Source organism: Rhagoletis pomonella, unplaced genomic scaffold, assembly GCF_013731165.1.
Source record: "Rhagoletis pomonella isolate Grant_MI unplaced genomic scaffold, Rhpom_1.0 Rhpom_scaffold_00003, whole genome shotgun sequence".
In the NCBI taxonomy this organism is placed as follows: domain Eukaryota; kingdom Metazoa; phylum Arthropoda; class Insecta; order Diptera; family Tephritidae; genus Rhagoletis; species Rhagoletis pomonella.
In genome coordinates this window covers 97,018,506-97,033,190 of record NW_023458557.1, presented here as the reverse complement: position 1 = coordinate 97,033,190, position 14,685 = coordinate 97,018,506, and the positions used below count along the sequence as shown (strand labels likewise).

The 14,685-nt window shown below is 34.0% G+C and overlaps 2 protein-coding genes across 2 annotated transcripts in view; one reads left to right on the top strand and one right to left on the bottom strand.

Moving 5' to 3' along the window:
* Positions 1–14,685, bottom strand: part of LOC118735905 — a gene marked incomplete at its 3' end in the record, with an annotated part of 539,363 nt that overhangs the window by 420,369 nt on the left and 104,309 nt on the right.
* LOC118736432 overlaps positions 7,092–14,685 on the top strand; it is a 41,525-nt gene continuing 33,931 nt past the window's right edge. The window contains exons 1-2 of the mRNA XM_036466527.1: positions 7,092–7,572; positions 7,641–8,352. Coding sequence (XP_036322420.1) covers positions 7,455–7,572; positions 7,641–8,352 — 830 coding nt within the window. The 5' untranslated portion in view covers positions 7,092–7,454. The remainder of the gene's footprint in view (positions 7,573–7,640; positions 8,353–14,685) is intronic.

Sequence of the window (14,685 nt, the reverse complement as noted above, 5' to 3'; positions counted from 1 at the left end):
TCCTTTTCAAAAGTATGTCAAACTCATGTAAAACGGTTTTCGAAAGCAGTTTTTGATTCTGAAAATCAAACTTTCCATCTTCTTTATCAGACATTTTTATGTTTATAACAAAATTAATGACTTGAAAAATTTACTAAACCTGCTAAAATATGCACAGTCATAAAATGTCGTATACATCAAATGTCTTTCCTATTTTATTCAACATTTTTATAATTTCATACAAATCGCCAAAAAACGCGTCACATGACAACACCCGATAGGTTTGACAGCACTTGCAAAAGTTGCAATTATTTCTCGAAAGTGATTTGCGTAATTTCAATTGCAGTTGCACCTTGCAATTTTTATTTGCGAAAGTGATTTCTGCAAATAGGCAATCTGGCTGTTTGCAAGGAAAAGTAGACTTCTGATTTCGGATTTTGACAGCAAAATGCGTAGAAAACCCGCTTGCATTGCCACGTTTAACCGCAACTTTAGACTTCCATAAAAAGCAACATTAAGCTCTAAACATACCCTCCAGCTTTCGCCGTCAATTTTGCTGCATTTTTTTAGTATTTTTAATGGTTCATCCATTCTGAAACTTTCAGTCAACAGTTCCTGCAGTAAGTTCTATGCCAGCACATTCTAATAGCGCCAAGATCATATGAAATGAAGTTCTGAAATATCCTTAGATTTTCTGGGGGTGGTTTCCTCTTAAAATATCCGGTCCTCCAAACTGCCTAGCAAATTCGCCACGAAAAAGAAACCGATAATAAAAAAAGAAAATTTATAAAAAAAGATGTGTTCTTTTTGCGTCTTTGGATCGAATCTTTTATGTATATATAATGTGACCAACCATACTTCTTTCGGAAGTACAGTACTTCTTTTTTAGCTCTTGTACTTCTTACTTCGAAGTTCAGTCAATTGTACTTCTTTACGATATTTTGTACTTCAGGCCCTGTAATTTTCCGATCTTCTCAACGATCGTCACATGGCCTGGGCGATAAATTCATTCAAACCATTAAAGTCGTCGAGGACCGATTGCATCCTACCTACCTACGCAACTACAAAGGGCTCTGAAGAAGTTGTGCAATTGGTTGGATTCTATTTATGTGAACTATGTTAGGACCGGGTAGTCAGTGTTGCGTTCATCCCAAAGGCCGCAAAAAGCTCTTATGTTTCCCTGAGGATTTTAGGCTCATCATTCGGTCTACGTTTTTGCTAGAGACTGATAGACCTGGACATAAAAAACGCGATTCTTCGTGACTGTGTTTCAAGAGCTCAACATGCTGATTACAGGGAAAGGTCGATGGGTACCGCCCTGCGCACATTAATAAAGTGGTTAGAGGAGGCCTTCACGCATAAAGATTATGCAGTAATGGCCTTCCTCGATATCAATGGAGCCTTCCAGAGACAGTAGTCAAGTCTGTTCATATCTGGTGTTTGAAACCAACATAATAAGGCTAATCTACAGCTTACTTCGTGACAGCACTGTCGCGGGGGAGTGGGGGAGCGCCTACACTCAGAGCAGAGTCAATGGGGCATTCCGCAAGATGATGTTCTCTCTCCCCTGCTCTGGATTGCGGCTGTAAACGATCTTCTAGAGGAACTGGAAAAAGTGGATTTGCGGGTGATCGACTATGTAGATGATGTGGAACTTTTGGTTTAGGGACGATTTCTATACACCCGTTTTTATCTGGCTCAATGTTGCCTGAAGCAGGTAACTAGGTGGGCGATCAACGGCGGCCTCGCAGTAAATCCCATGAAGATGGCACTGGTGTTGATTACTAGGAAGTACAAGATAGCCCTTGTTTGTCGGCAGCTCTCAGACAGGGTCAAGTACTTAAGCTTGGTCCTGGATACGAAGCTGTAGTGGAAGCCTTACATTGAGGAAAGGGTAAGAAAGGCGTCAGTTGTTGTATACTACTGTAGAAGAGTCATCGGTAAAAGGTGAGATATCTCGCCCGAAGCAGTTCATTAGCCAAATTTAAGCGTATCATAATAATAATAGTAGGGAGCTATCCGATTCGCTAGTTTGGCGGGCCGCGTCTAGCCATCTTATCAGGTCTTTCATTCGATATGCTATGTCCAGAAACCCATCAGAGAAAGTTTTAGACGTGATTCAGTGAAGCCAGCGTAGCACGGCATTTCCGAACTCTTTTCGACTTTACTACTTTGGAACCTAACTTTGTCAATGCCGCCTGGCTGTCAATAGATATCCCGTATGAGACCAGCCGCCTTCTTTATGGCGAAGATCTCCGCCTGAAAGACACTGCACTTATCAGGCTGACGATATGATAGTCTGAAGGTCCTTGGAATACAGACCATCTGTGAGGCATCGGTGTAGATGAAAATACCATCATCCATCATTTACTGACGGTAGGTTGCCTTCCCAATCTACTTTAAATACTAGTTTTGCGCCACCTTTATTACACACAGGTAAAACTTAATGAAAGCTTGTCAAAAAGGAAATTTGAGAAATGTTGAAACATTTTTTTTTTTTCTATTTTGCTCATGGCTTCATTGAATTCGCAAGTTATTGCTTTTAAGTGTTGTTTAGGTAGAAAAATTGTAGTAGCGTTTGCGTAGTGTAGTTATTATAGTTTTTTTTTTTAACTTCACATTCCCTTACACACACCTGCATGCTGGTAGGCTTATGCAAAATGTAATATTCTTTTGAACTTTTATTCATTTCGTACTTCTTACGCCAATGCGTACATAGATGAAGTATAATTCCCACAAAACTTCTCACATTTTCAAAAATTCAAAGGAGAAATGTGCAATATATCCTGTAAGTGCCCGAGGGCACGGAAGAAGTGTGGAACAGCAGCTCCATTGCTGAAACCTAACTAACATACCTATGTACCTAAGTTTAGAATTTTGCCATAAACTAATACGTCCGAATTCTTGTAAGAGTTTAATAAAGATTTCAACAGCACAGGAAATATTTAGGTCTCCACATGTGCAAAGTTTATTGAAGGTAATTATTGAAGTTTGTTTTCGTTTCTACCAAAAAAAAATGTCGGATTTTGATTGCCACTTTCTCTTTTCGCGTCCGATTCTAAAATAAGGGCAAATGGTGAGAAAATTGTGTGTTCGCTTATTAAAACATCACACACTTGTAAGGCAAAAAAGGCACATTTTCTGCCCTTTCAAGATTTATCAAGGGAGATGGTTGCCCTTATTATGAAAAGCGTGAGCTATACAAGGACAAGAAGGCAAAAACATGCCCTTTCACGGGGTTGAGTGTAACATCAAACACATTTTGCACCGTGCAAAGGCAACATTTTTGGTAGAAACGAAATCACCAATAGATATAGGTACAAGAAAAATGCCGCAGCTTTCAATCAAGCCTTGTGCATTAACATACATACATACGTACAAAAGTATGTATATACATATGAGGCTATGAGGGCCAGAGTATCCTAGCTGGCATTAAAAAATAAATAAAAATTGAGGTGCACCCTAAAATACATTACTGCAACTATACTACCAAAAAAAAAGCTTCCTACCTATCAAGGCAATACCTTCAAAGAATAAACCGTTCATTCGCTCTCCTGTCAAATTTGAGTGCCGTAAGATAAGCGGTTTTACAATTGGACGATGGGCGGTTTTGCAGAAACATCGACGATATCTCCTTAACAAATCATTTACATAATACTATGTACTTGAAGAAAATTAAAAAATGCTGCTCAGAAATTTCTTAGAAAACAATGTCTTAAAGCAAAAAAGAAATGCGGGTACTAACAACAAATTTTTAATTTTATACGTACATACATATATACATACATATATAGTACGAGTACATGTAGGCATTTATCTAATTTCGAAGTTGGTATACAGAAATTCCATTTTAATAATTCCTCAGCCAAATATTTGTTTCAATCCTTTTTTTGTTAATACCGTGTAAGCTTTGAAAAGAAAAAACATAACTAACATCACTTTCAACAGCAGTTGTATGAAAAGGTTTATTTACTTATGTACATATGTGCACACACGTATGCTAAGCGTTTACTTTCCCAAAGCCTTTTGTTTATTTATTAAGATTAAGCTACGTGAAAAATTCCTCTTTCTAGTTTTAATATGTATTGACTTTTTGATCCTTTTGATGAGTTGCTATACATATTGTATCATACAAAAATAAAGTATTACCCGATTATAAGCTGAAATATTAAAAACAACAAAATTATTACACCCATTCACATAGCACTTGATATCGCAAACCCAGATTATAAAAGGGCTTAGAAACCACAGACCCAATAAAAAGTAAGGAGGCGCATATCTACTTTTCGCTCAACAATTTAAAGCCTCAGCAAGCTGTTGTTTTAGATATTGAAGAGAAAGAGCAAGGGAAGTGAAAGGAAAATAATTGGTATGTTATATGCAGTGGAGTAGGGCAAAGGTAGTAGACAAGCAGCAATTTTGGGGCTCCATGCATGAAGATGCGCCACTACCCAAAGTTAGATATATTTATATTAAAATATTTACAGAAAATGTGTAAGTGGAAATAGCCTCTTGCCTCTTGTCCCTCCATCCATATACATTAGGGTGCATCACTCTCCACACAAAACGAAATTTTACTCTTTTCTATGGAAATTATAAAAATTATTATTTGTACCTGAAGACTTCCGCTAAAATACGAATACCCCCAAAAAGCTCATCATTTTGATTTCGCTGATAAAATTTTTAAACATTTTTATGTAGAGGTTTTAAGCTTACACTCATCTATCAACTGACATGAAATTTTGAAACAAATATTTTTGAAAGTGAGTTTTTGGAGTTATTTTCAAACCGGTACAGTTCAGGTAAGTGTTAAAATTATTCCGAGATATTTTGGCGGAGGCACCCTAATCTGCATACATACATATGCTGTCTGCGGTTGTCCGGTTGAGCCTAGGTTTGCATAATTTTTATGCATACATATTTGCTTGATCAAAGCAAACAATAACCACATTGATTGGGGTCAAATTTTGGGTTCCCCAATGCAGACACTTGAGATTCAAAGGAATTTCTTCGCCACTGCTTAAGAAATGTACATACATGCATACATACATATATGACTAACAGCTCTACAATATTTAAGTGCAACAATCTCTTGTATTATATTTGCGGAGCAATGTCCCTTTTTTAATAAAAAGGTTATGTATGTACATATTTGCACAAATTCTAAATATTTTTTTTTTGTGGAAAAATTTTGTTAAACAAAGTAACACCCTACTTACTCGCACATTTGCATATGCAAATATCATCTACGGCGATTGTCACATTTTCGAGTGCTTTGCCGATAGCTGCACAGGAAGTAGATAGCCGAAATTTTTTGCCACTGTTGCGCAATGGCCTTCGCGTGTTTGGAAGCGTACGAAATGCAAAACTGAAATACAAAGAAATTTGCAAGTTTTCTGCAAATTGGCTTTGATTTGATTGCTGACAAATATACTCCTTCATACGCGTATCTAAGTTGTTTCGCAATTTCTTTAGCTAAAAAAACTGTTGTGTTTTTCTTTTCTATTTAGCTTCGGTTTGCATATAGTATATGTAAGTACTCTGTCGTATTAAGCAAAGTGGAGACAAACATTCATTTGAAAACAAAGTTTATCCTGTTGGCCTTTTCGCTGCTAAAGTTCTTCGCAATTGACTTAAAAAATTTGTTTCCCTTAATGATAAGCAAAGTATGCAAATCGGATACTTTAACTGATGGGAATTTAGCGATGTGCAATTTGTTGTCTTTGCAAAATCTTATCGATAGCTTCAGTGGGGATATATTTATATACATATCGGTAATTGCGTTTATAAATTTATCGATAACTTTTACGGTGCACATATATATGGATATTGATTATAAATACCAAAGTCGATTAATGTAACCATAGTATCAGGCATGTGTATAAATCCTAGCACCACTTTACTTTTTAGAAAAACCGCTGTTCATATCAATAGCTTTTGTATGAAGAACTTAAAACTTCTGGATACCTATTGTCGGTATTCGGTAAATAAGACTAAAGTAAACAAATTTAAAAATTTAGAAATAGATACATACATATAATTGGTCTATCCTCTGTATTTCGGATACCATAGCTATTGGCACTGATAACAATAATTTTTATTTTTTTTTTTTATTAAGGCGCTGGCCCAATGCAGGCTTGCTTTGCATGCCTTGCTTACTTTAATTTGCTTTGATTTACTTCAAATACTCGATTGGCCAAATGGCGGCTTGGAACGCTGTCAAAGCTAGCAGCTGTGTAGTTAAAAAGTCAAGGTCTGTTCCCTTACACTAAGAATAATTTTCACACAAAATTCCACAAAATTAAAAACAATAAATAAATACAAAACAATCTTTTCGGATTTATTTTTAAATTAAGGCGAATGAATTTTTGCATTTCAAAGGAATGATAACAGTTATACATATCTGTGTTCGTATGGAAAAGTAGCTTATGTTGAAAGGCTGGCTTTAGTATAAATATGGAAACATAGAATAATTTTTATTAAACTTTGAATTACTTATAACCAGGGCTAGGATTCTATTGACTTGTCAACATTTTTTTTGTGCTTCGGAGACGCTTCCTATATATATATAATCTTCGTTCATTTAGTCTAGATTTCAAAACTGAAAAGTTTTTAGGTCAACTTTTTGCCTTTTTCCCCAATTTTTTATTACTAGGCAATTTTTCATAGTTTTGACACATTTTTTTGGATACTTTTTACCATTTTTAGGCCATTAAATAAATTTTAGTAAATTCAGAAATTTCCCGAAGTTCGCTTTGCAACACTGAATTAATTTTTCTTAATTCAAAATTCTGGCATCTTTATAAATTTTCTGTAGCTTCACTTGTTATCTCTTTCTATCCAATTGACAACCGGCACATACTTAGATTTTTATTTTGGTGTGTTGTGTCGTTATCTTTTGCCACATAAATTTACCGTTTTCAGAATACATTTGAAGTTCTGAGAATAAAATGCCAAAACGAAAGCCATCGAAAAGCAGTCACTTAAATAAATTGATTAATGAATTTGGCTCCGAAATATTTTCGACTGATGGCGCAATATTATTTTGTAAAGTTTGTGAAGTTAAAGTTTTGGCGGACAAGAGATATACAGTGCAGCAACACATAGGCCGGGAAAAGCACAAGCGCGGTTTGGAGCTTTTGGATAAAAGAAAATCCAAGCAGTTACTTTTGATTGAAGCTGCATCAAACAGTTGCAAGAACAACGACTTTTTCAGGGAATTATGCGATGTATTGGTTTCAACTGATATTCCGATTAGTAAAATAAACAACATTAAACTGAAAAGTTTTTTGAAAACTTACACAGGGCGTAAGATACCCGACGAATCGACTCTGCGAAAAAACTACTTACCGCTGTGCTATGAGGCAACGATAAATAATATAAGAAACTGCACTGCCGGCAAACAAATTTTTGTATCAATCGACGAAACAAGCGACGTGGAAGGCCGTTATATTGCCAACGTTATAGTTGGCACCATGGAGCGAGAAGAACCATGCCAGACATTCCTTCTTACATGTGAGATGATCAAAAAAGTTAACCACACCACCATATGCCAGCTTTTTGATAAATCAATGACTTTACTTTGGCCAGAAGGTACGAGTATTTACGAATTATGTATGTACTTTTATAATAGGTTTGATTCATTTAATTTTTGCTTGCAGGTGTTCGACATGATGACGTCTTGCTCTTTGTGACAGATGCTGCTCCCTACATGGTCAAAGCAGGAAAATCTATTAACAGTTTTTATCCTAAAATGATACACCTAACGTGCCTAGCTCACGCTTTACACAGGGTCGCGGAGGAAGTACGATCAATATTTCCAGTCGTTGATGGGCTCATATCAAAAACAAAAAAGGTTTTTATCAAGGCACCATCACGAAAAGATCAATTTAAAATGATTGCACCTGGTGTGCCGTTCCCTCCAGAGCCTGTAATCACCCGTTGGGGTACGTTGTTAAGTGCATGTGCATACTACTGCGAACATTTTGAGGCAGTGAAAAATGTTATAAATTCGTTTAATAGCCTTGATGCAAGGGCCATTGAAGAGGCGCAGCTACTTTTTTCAAATGATGAACTGAAGGGTCAACTAGCCTATATAAGAGCAAATTTTTCATGTATTTCAAAAACGATAGAATCCCTTCAGTCGAAACATTTATCTTTAGAAGTGGGTGTAAATTTGATTGAAGATCTTAAAAGCAAATTAAGTACTGTGCATGGCGTAGCCGCTAACAAAGTATATTGTAAATTAAATCAAGTGCTAGGTAAAAATGTTGGGTACAAAAGTTTAAAGTCAATTGCTAATGTTTTGAATGGTGAAAATTTTAACACAACACATTTTAATGCTTTGGCTTTAAACGACATTGTCTTGTACAAGTATTCTCCGTTATCCAGTGCTGACGTAGAAAGAAGTATTTCTATGTACAAAAATATATTAGCCGATAATAGAAGATCATTCGATGTTCACAACTTAAAAATGTATCTAGTTATTTATTGTAACAAAAAACTATAAAGTGCAATAAAAGTGAAAATTAAAAGCGGTTCAAAAAATAAATTTTTCTAAATGTATATAAAATATTAAATTTTTTAGGTCATTTTTTCTTTTTTTTGGTCATTTTTAATGATTTTTAAGGTCATAATGTAATTTTTTTAAGGTAATTTTTCGCTAGTTTTTAGGTCAACAAAATCCGAGCCCTGCTTATAACCCATATATTTTTAATTACGTAAGCAAATTTTTGTTCATAAAAGTGTGCAGCAATTTGTTGGAATTAATTTAGAACGGGAACATACCTTTTTGTCAAAAGCCTACAAAATGCTTTCAAATAAAACATTTGCCTATTTGAAACTTTGAGGCGGTTAAAGCAAGTGAAGCAAAGCTGCCATTTGGTTAGCCTTCATACGTTTTGGTATATCCAAATAACTTGTGGCAGTACTCAAAGCGAAGCAAGCAAAGCAAGCCTGCATTGGGTGAGTACCTTTACTCTCTGATGTTTTTCTTTCTGTAATTTTCAAGATTTTATTTTTTTTAAAGAAATTATGTACATATTTTTTTAATTTCACTTCATTTTTGAAAATATTTTTATTTATATTGTGAGTTTATTTTTCAAATTTTTATTTTTTTTATATTTATAATTTAACTGTTTTTTATTTATAAGCTTTTATTGATTTAAAAAGAAAAATAATTTATAATTTAATTTAAAAAAAAAAATTGTTTACTGAAATGCGAACAGTATAACGCTAAAGCCTTACCGAGCTTTCAATATATGTAGTTGCCAGACTTTTGCCTTTCGAAAAACTGTGGTGAGTTGAAAGACAGTTGCGAAAATTGCCCTCCAAATTGACGGAAGTTCGTTCCAAAATGCATCATACACACACGCTGTTGGAAAAAAACAACAACCAAAAAGCAAATTAAGTTATAATCTTAACGTAATCTACATGGAACAAACGGTTTTAAATATAGCTGGTTATCTATTGTTATCAAACAAGTAAAAGCACCACTGCGACTAAGACCATGTACAGCCGCATAAATTTTCCCACTTATAAAAGGCGGTATCCATATACATACATATTTATTTACACGGAATTTTAGTATGAATAACTCCAATCACATTCTTTTCATTCCGAAAACACGTATTAAGCTTAGCATGAACAGCTTCATTTTCCCCATGAATGCCTAGGTTACTCATACGCCATGTGCTACTACTAAGACAAGTTACATAAATCTTGAACACACTTCAACGAGCAAGCACTGTTAGACAAATCATGAAGCAAAGTAGATTACATTGTCTGTCCTACAGAAAAAAAAAACAACCAAATGTCATCTCAATTAAACTACCGTTAGGCCGCATGTTCGACATGCTTTAACTTTCTTTGATTGCGTTTCCTGCCACACAACCTGTGTGCTATTCGTTTCCTTTAAAATTTTTTGCTTTCTGTCTCTGAAATGTTTAGGGCAATTTCTTAACAGAAAAACTTGTTTTTTTTTTTGTTTGCTGATTTTCATCCCAGTGATTGGCTTATTCAGCTTGTGAAATCAAACAGAATCAAACCGCAATTGAGCGAAAGCTGAAGGTATGGCAGTTAAGGCGTTCATTCTCATGGTTGGCTTACAATGGAGCTTATGTACGAGTAGATTACATTTTTTCTTAATTTTCTTGTATGCGCATGTTTGAGAAAATGTGTGCGCTCGTCAATCAGCAGAGATTAGTTGTGTGTTTGGCAAAAAAGGGGTCGTTACTGCAAATGGCAAACAGAAAAGCAGCTTTGAGCTTTTCGAGGGTCATGGAATTGGATTAGTTGTAATTTGTAGCTGCTCATGAACCAGTTGCAGGATAATGATGACAATAATAGGACAAAAGAAATAAAATAAAATTAAAGCAAAGCTAAAGAAAACGCAAGCAACTATGTTTCTGTGTACTATGAAGGGGTTGTTTGCGTTTTAGGTAAAGCAGTTTTTTTGTTGCTTTATTTGAAGGGAAGCATACACTGTAGTACCACTTGAAAGCCATTCAAGAATAATTTTTTTGTGTATATTCAGTACACATACATACATATACATATGTGCATGCGTGTATCATCCGCCTTAATTAGTGCCTTCTTAATTTCTCTTCATTTTCGTCGTGGATTAAATCAAGTAGAGATAAACCTTTTTCACTTAAGCGCTGAATTCTCTACTAATTGGTTAAATTGATTGTACGCGCAGTTGAATGTATGTAGGTAAGCAGAGTAGAAAATGTATGTTGAATGTTGTTCGTTATTAGCCAATGGATTTTGCAAGTTTCATCTGAGTGAGTCTGCGTTAAATGAGTGAGGGTACGAAGCCAAGTTCCTTTTTTTACCTGCTTTATTTTTGATTAATGGCAAACTTCGGTAAGGACTGGAAAAAACAAAGCAACATTGAGTTTTAAGAAAAACAAATTTACATACATACATACATGCTCTATATATGTGTATATCAGAGAACATTTTTTGCTTTCATTTAAAGCTCGCAGCGATAAACGGGTTTTTGATGTGCATGCATGCTTTTAAAAGAATCAAGGAGTGCCAGTTACTGTCGAAATCCGACCGTTTTTCTAGTTTTTTAAGAGCCCTAGAGAGGTTTTCTAACTTAGCACGTCGCTGCACTTATAAGGTACAAATTTACTTAGCATAAAATCTCCTGCTGTGAAACTACACGCGACTACAATTTTGTGTATATTGGAAGGTCTTTGGAGGGCCCTAGCAGGACTTAGAATTGACCCGACACATCCCAGCTTGTCGATAAATTTCGTAATTGGATACATATCGATAATTCGTTGAGCTTCAAAAACACTAAAATCCTCAACCAAGTCCATTTCGAGAGCTCGATCAATTTTGATTACTTAGAAATGTCTGTATCTCGATATAAATCGATAACCCAATAAACTTTTGATGGATCTATAAAATTCGATAACTCGGTTAATTTTTATAGCTCCATATTTTTCGAAAGCTATCGACAAATTTCGATAACCCTTTAAATTCTAGTTAAACCATGAAATCCCGTAAGCAGTAATAACTCGATAAACTTATATAAATTTGAAATTTTGATAGCTCGATATATTTTGAAATTTTAGTAAATCAATGAATATCGATAACTCGATAGGTTTAAAGAACTGGAGGCATTACGATAACTTGATAAATTTCATTGACTCTATATATGAAAATAATTCAATAAATATCGATAAGTTGATAAATTTCATTTTCGATCAATTTTTATAGCTAGATAACTATGCCTAAATTTGGATAAATAATTTTTTGTGTCTATAAATGTCGACAACTCAATAAACATTGATCAAATTGAATAATTTGATACGCTGCAACAACTCAATTAAAATGAATAACTCGATAAATGTCGATAATTATAAACTTCAATTATTCCATAAATTTCGGTAACTCGATAACTTTCTATAACCAATTTTTTATGACTGAATTTATCTCGATTGCTATTGAAAATTTTCAGTAAATTTTCTTAACCCTCAGTTACCCTAATACTTTTGTATTTCTCATTGTTTTCATTTACGTCTTCAATTTTGCTTTCATTTTTTGTCTTAATCATTATTATTTTTTTTTTATTCGACATCACTTATTGTATCATGAAGAAACTAACGGTACTCCTAAATTTTTATATGAGCATTGAAGTCGAGGGTTGTATTTTTTTACTTAGAAATTACTTTCTATATCAATATGTATGTTGTAAAGTAATGCAAAACAAATATGTATGTATATCGTCGTTTAAAGTACGAAACCGCGTATCGTCACTCTGCAAAACCGCGTAACTGGCATTAGCTGCCAAAAATTGGATTTGCTGACACAAGCTCTTGGCTCAATCCTTATCCATTCGTCCTGAAATATACTAGACAGAAATGCGATTGCTTTATAAAAAAGAGAACCATTTTGAAATATGAGTATTTTTACGCTCGAGAAAATAATTTCTACAACTTCACATACGCGGTTTTGCTTTTTTTTGATACACTTTAAACGACGATATGTATGTATGTATATAAGTTGTTGAATTTTCTACTAAGTACATAATTATGTAATTAATTCCATTAAGTAACGCATGAAAAGTAGAAAAGAAAGAGTGCAGCAAATTATGCGTAAATTATTGTTGTAGCAAAGTGATAGCTGGCGAAAAAATTAGCTGTCTAGTAAAAACTTTAATATTTGAGATTGTATGTGGGCCTCTGTTTGAAGTAGATTTTTTTTACAAAATTTTAATGAGAAACTGAAGAGGCAATTAAGATAATTGTATAAATAGCGCAGAGAGTGATTAGCATTTTTTTTTTATTACTTTTTATTATTTTTTTATCATTAAGGGGTCGTAAAAGTCAAGTAGTAAATACTACAGGTTTATTTTTACAGTACGCAGAAGGGCAGTTCGATAAATAATTATCTCGTTTTAATAAGTTGAAGAAAAGGGGAGCCATGAAAGAGTTGAAAGAGATGAGAAACGTTTTGAATAATCGAGCAATTAGCCAAGCTTTCCCGATTACGGCGCAAATGTAATTCTTCGCTATTTCCATATGCAACCAATATGTTTAGAGAGACCCTGTTCGTTTATAAAACAAATTTTCTTTCATTTTGTACTTTTTCACATCTAGGTAGAAAACTCTGCTTCCATAATTTAAAACAAATAGGTATAAGTACACACCATGTCAAAATTGTAAGCGCACTACATATTTACAAGCTTTAACGAGTTTTTTTTTTGTTTAAATTTTTTTTAAATGTATACATTTTTTAAAATATATAGTTTATTCATTAGCAAAAATCGTATAATCAGGAACAATACCACAAAAAAAAAATAAAACCAGTAATTTTTAAGCAAAAAACAAAACCGACTCATACACAAAATTTAAGAGTACATTAATTTCGTAATTTACCTAAAAAAAAAATCCGATGAATTGATAACCTGCTCCTGTTCGGACCTGTGTCCTGTCGGTCACAAATGCAATCATTTCAAGCTTTTTTAAGCATATTTAATAGTAATTAATACGATTTTTGCTAAAAACTGAAACTAAATTTGTATAAAAAATATTTAAAAATGTATAAAAAAATTATTGTTAAAACATGTAGTGTGGTTATTATTTTGACACGGGGTGTACTTATATCATAACGTATTTCACACAATTCTCTAAAGTTTATTAAATGCCAGAATTTTATAAGTTTCTTAAAATAGCAACCCCAAATGCTATACCTATTCGGAAATATAAGGCAGAATACCAAAACACCTTAATATTTTTTTTTTTGAATTGCTTTCAAGTTGGCTTTTAATAATTAAGCCATAGAATTATATTAATTTAAATGCTTGTTGGCAGCACTGGCCACAAAAAATCCTATAGTAAACATACATACATACTTATTTAGATTGGATTTTGAAAATTGTATGGCTTTTATTTTGCCTGTCGATGCGTGTGGTTGCTAGTTGTTCGCATTTCTTTAGTTTAACTGCACATTTTTAGGCGCTTAACACGTTTTCTAGCCTGCTTGTGGTTGCTATTATTTGTTGCTGCTTTTGTTTGCTGATTTTCATTTGTTTATATTTACAATGGCATGTAAAGGCATACCAAAAAAAGGCAATCACTCTTGAAAGCGGAGAATAAAAAGGCTAAGTAAAGGACTAATCATATCACCCACAAAAAAGAGAAAGTACTTTCAGTATGTATGTAGATATATATTTCCATGCTTTTGCATGTATTTGTATGTATGTGGATGTTTAGAACACTGTTTGCTTAGGATGCCAACAATATTGCTAATTTCCATTTTACAGGAGCTTAGCTTTTCTAGTAGATCAGAGTGCGCTGCTCTAAAACTCCCAAGTGTACTCTTAAGGTGCATACATACTTTCAATATATACATAAATGCATATATTATCTTCCTCTTTGTGTACCATTTTGTATCGTTTATGTTTGAGCAGATTTTGACTGGCTTGTACAAAGCAGTGGCTTTTAAAACACCTCAGACAGCAGCTTCTTTGCATCAGCTTGTTAGACTACGACAAAAATTTGCCATATTTTCATAAGAGCTCATCTGCTTAGGCAACATGCTTTTCTCTTTACTGCTATTGTGACAAAGTCATAAAATGGCTCAAATTTCACATAAAAACTAGGATTTACTCATATGTACATACATAGCTTTTTACACCGTTATCGCCCACACTGCAGGCATTTCCTGTTAATTGCCTACTTTTAGGCA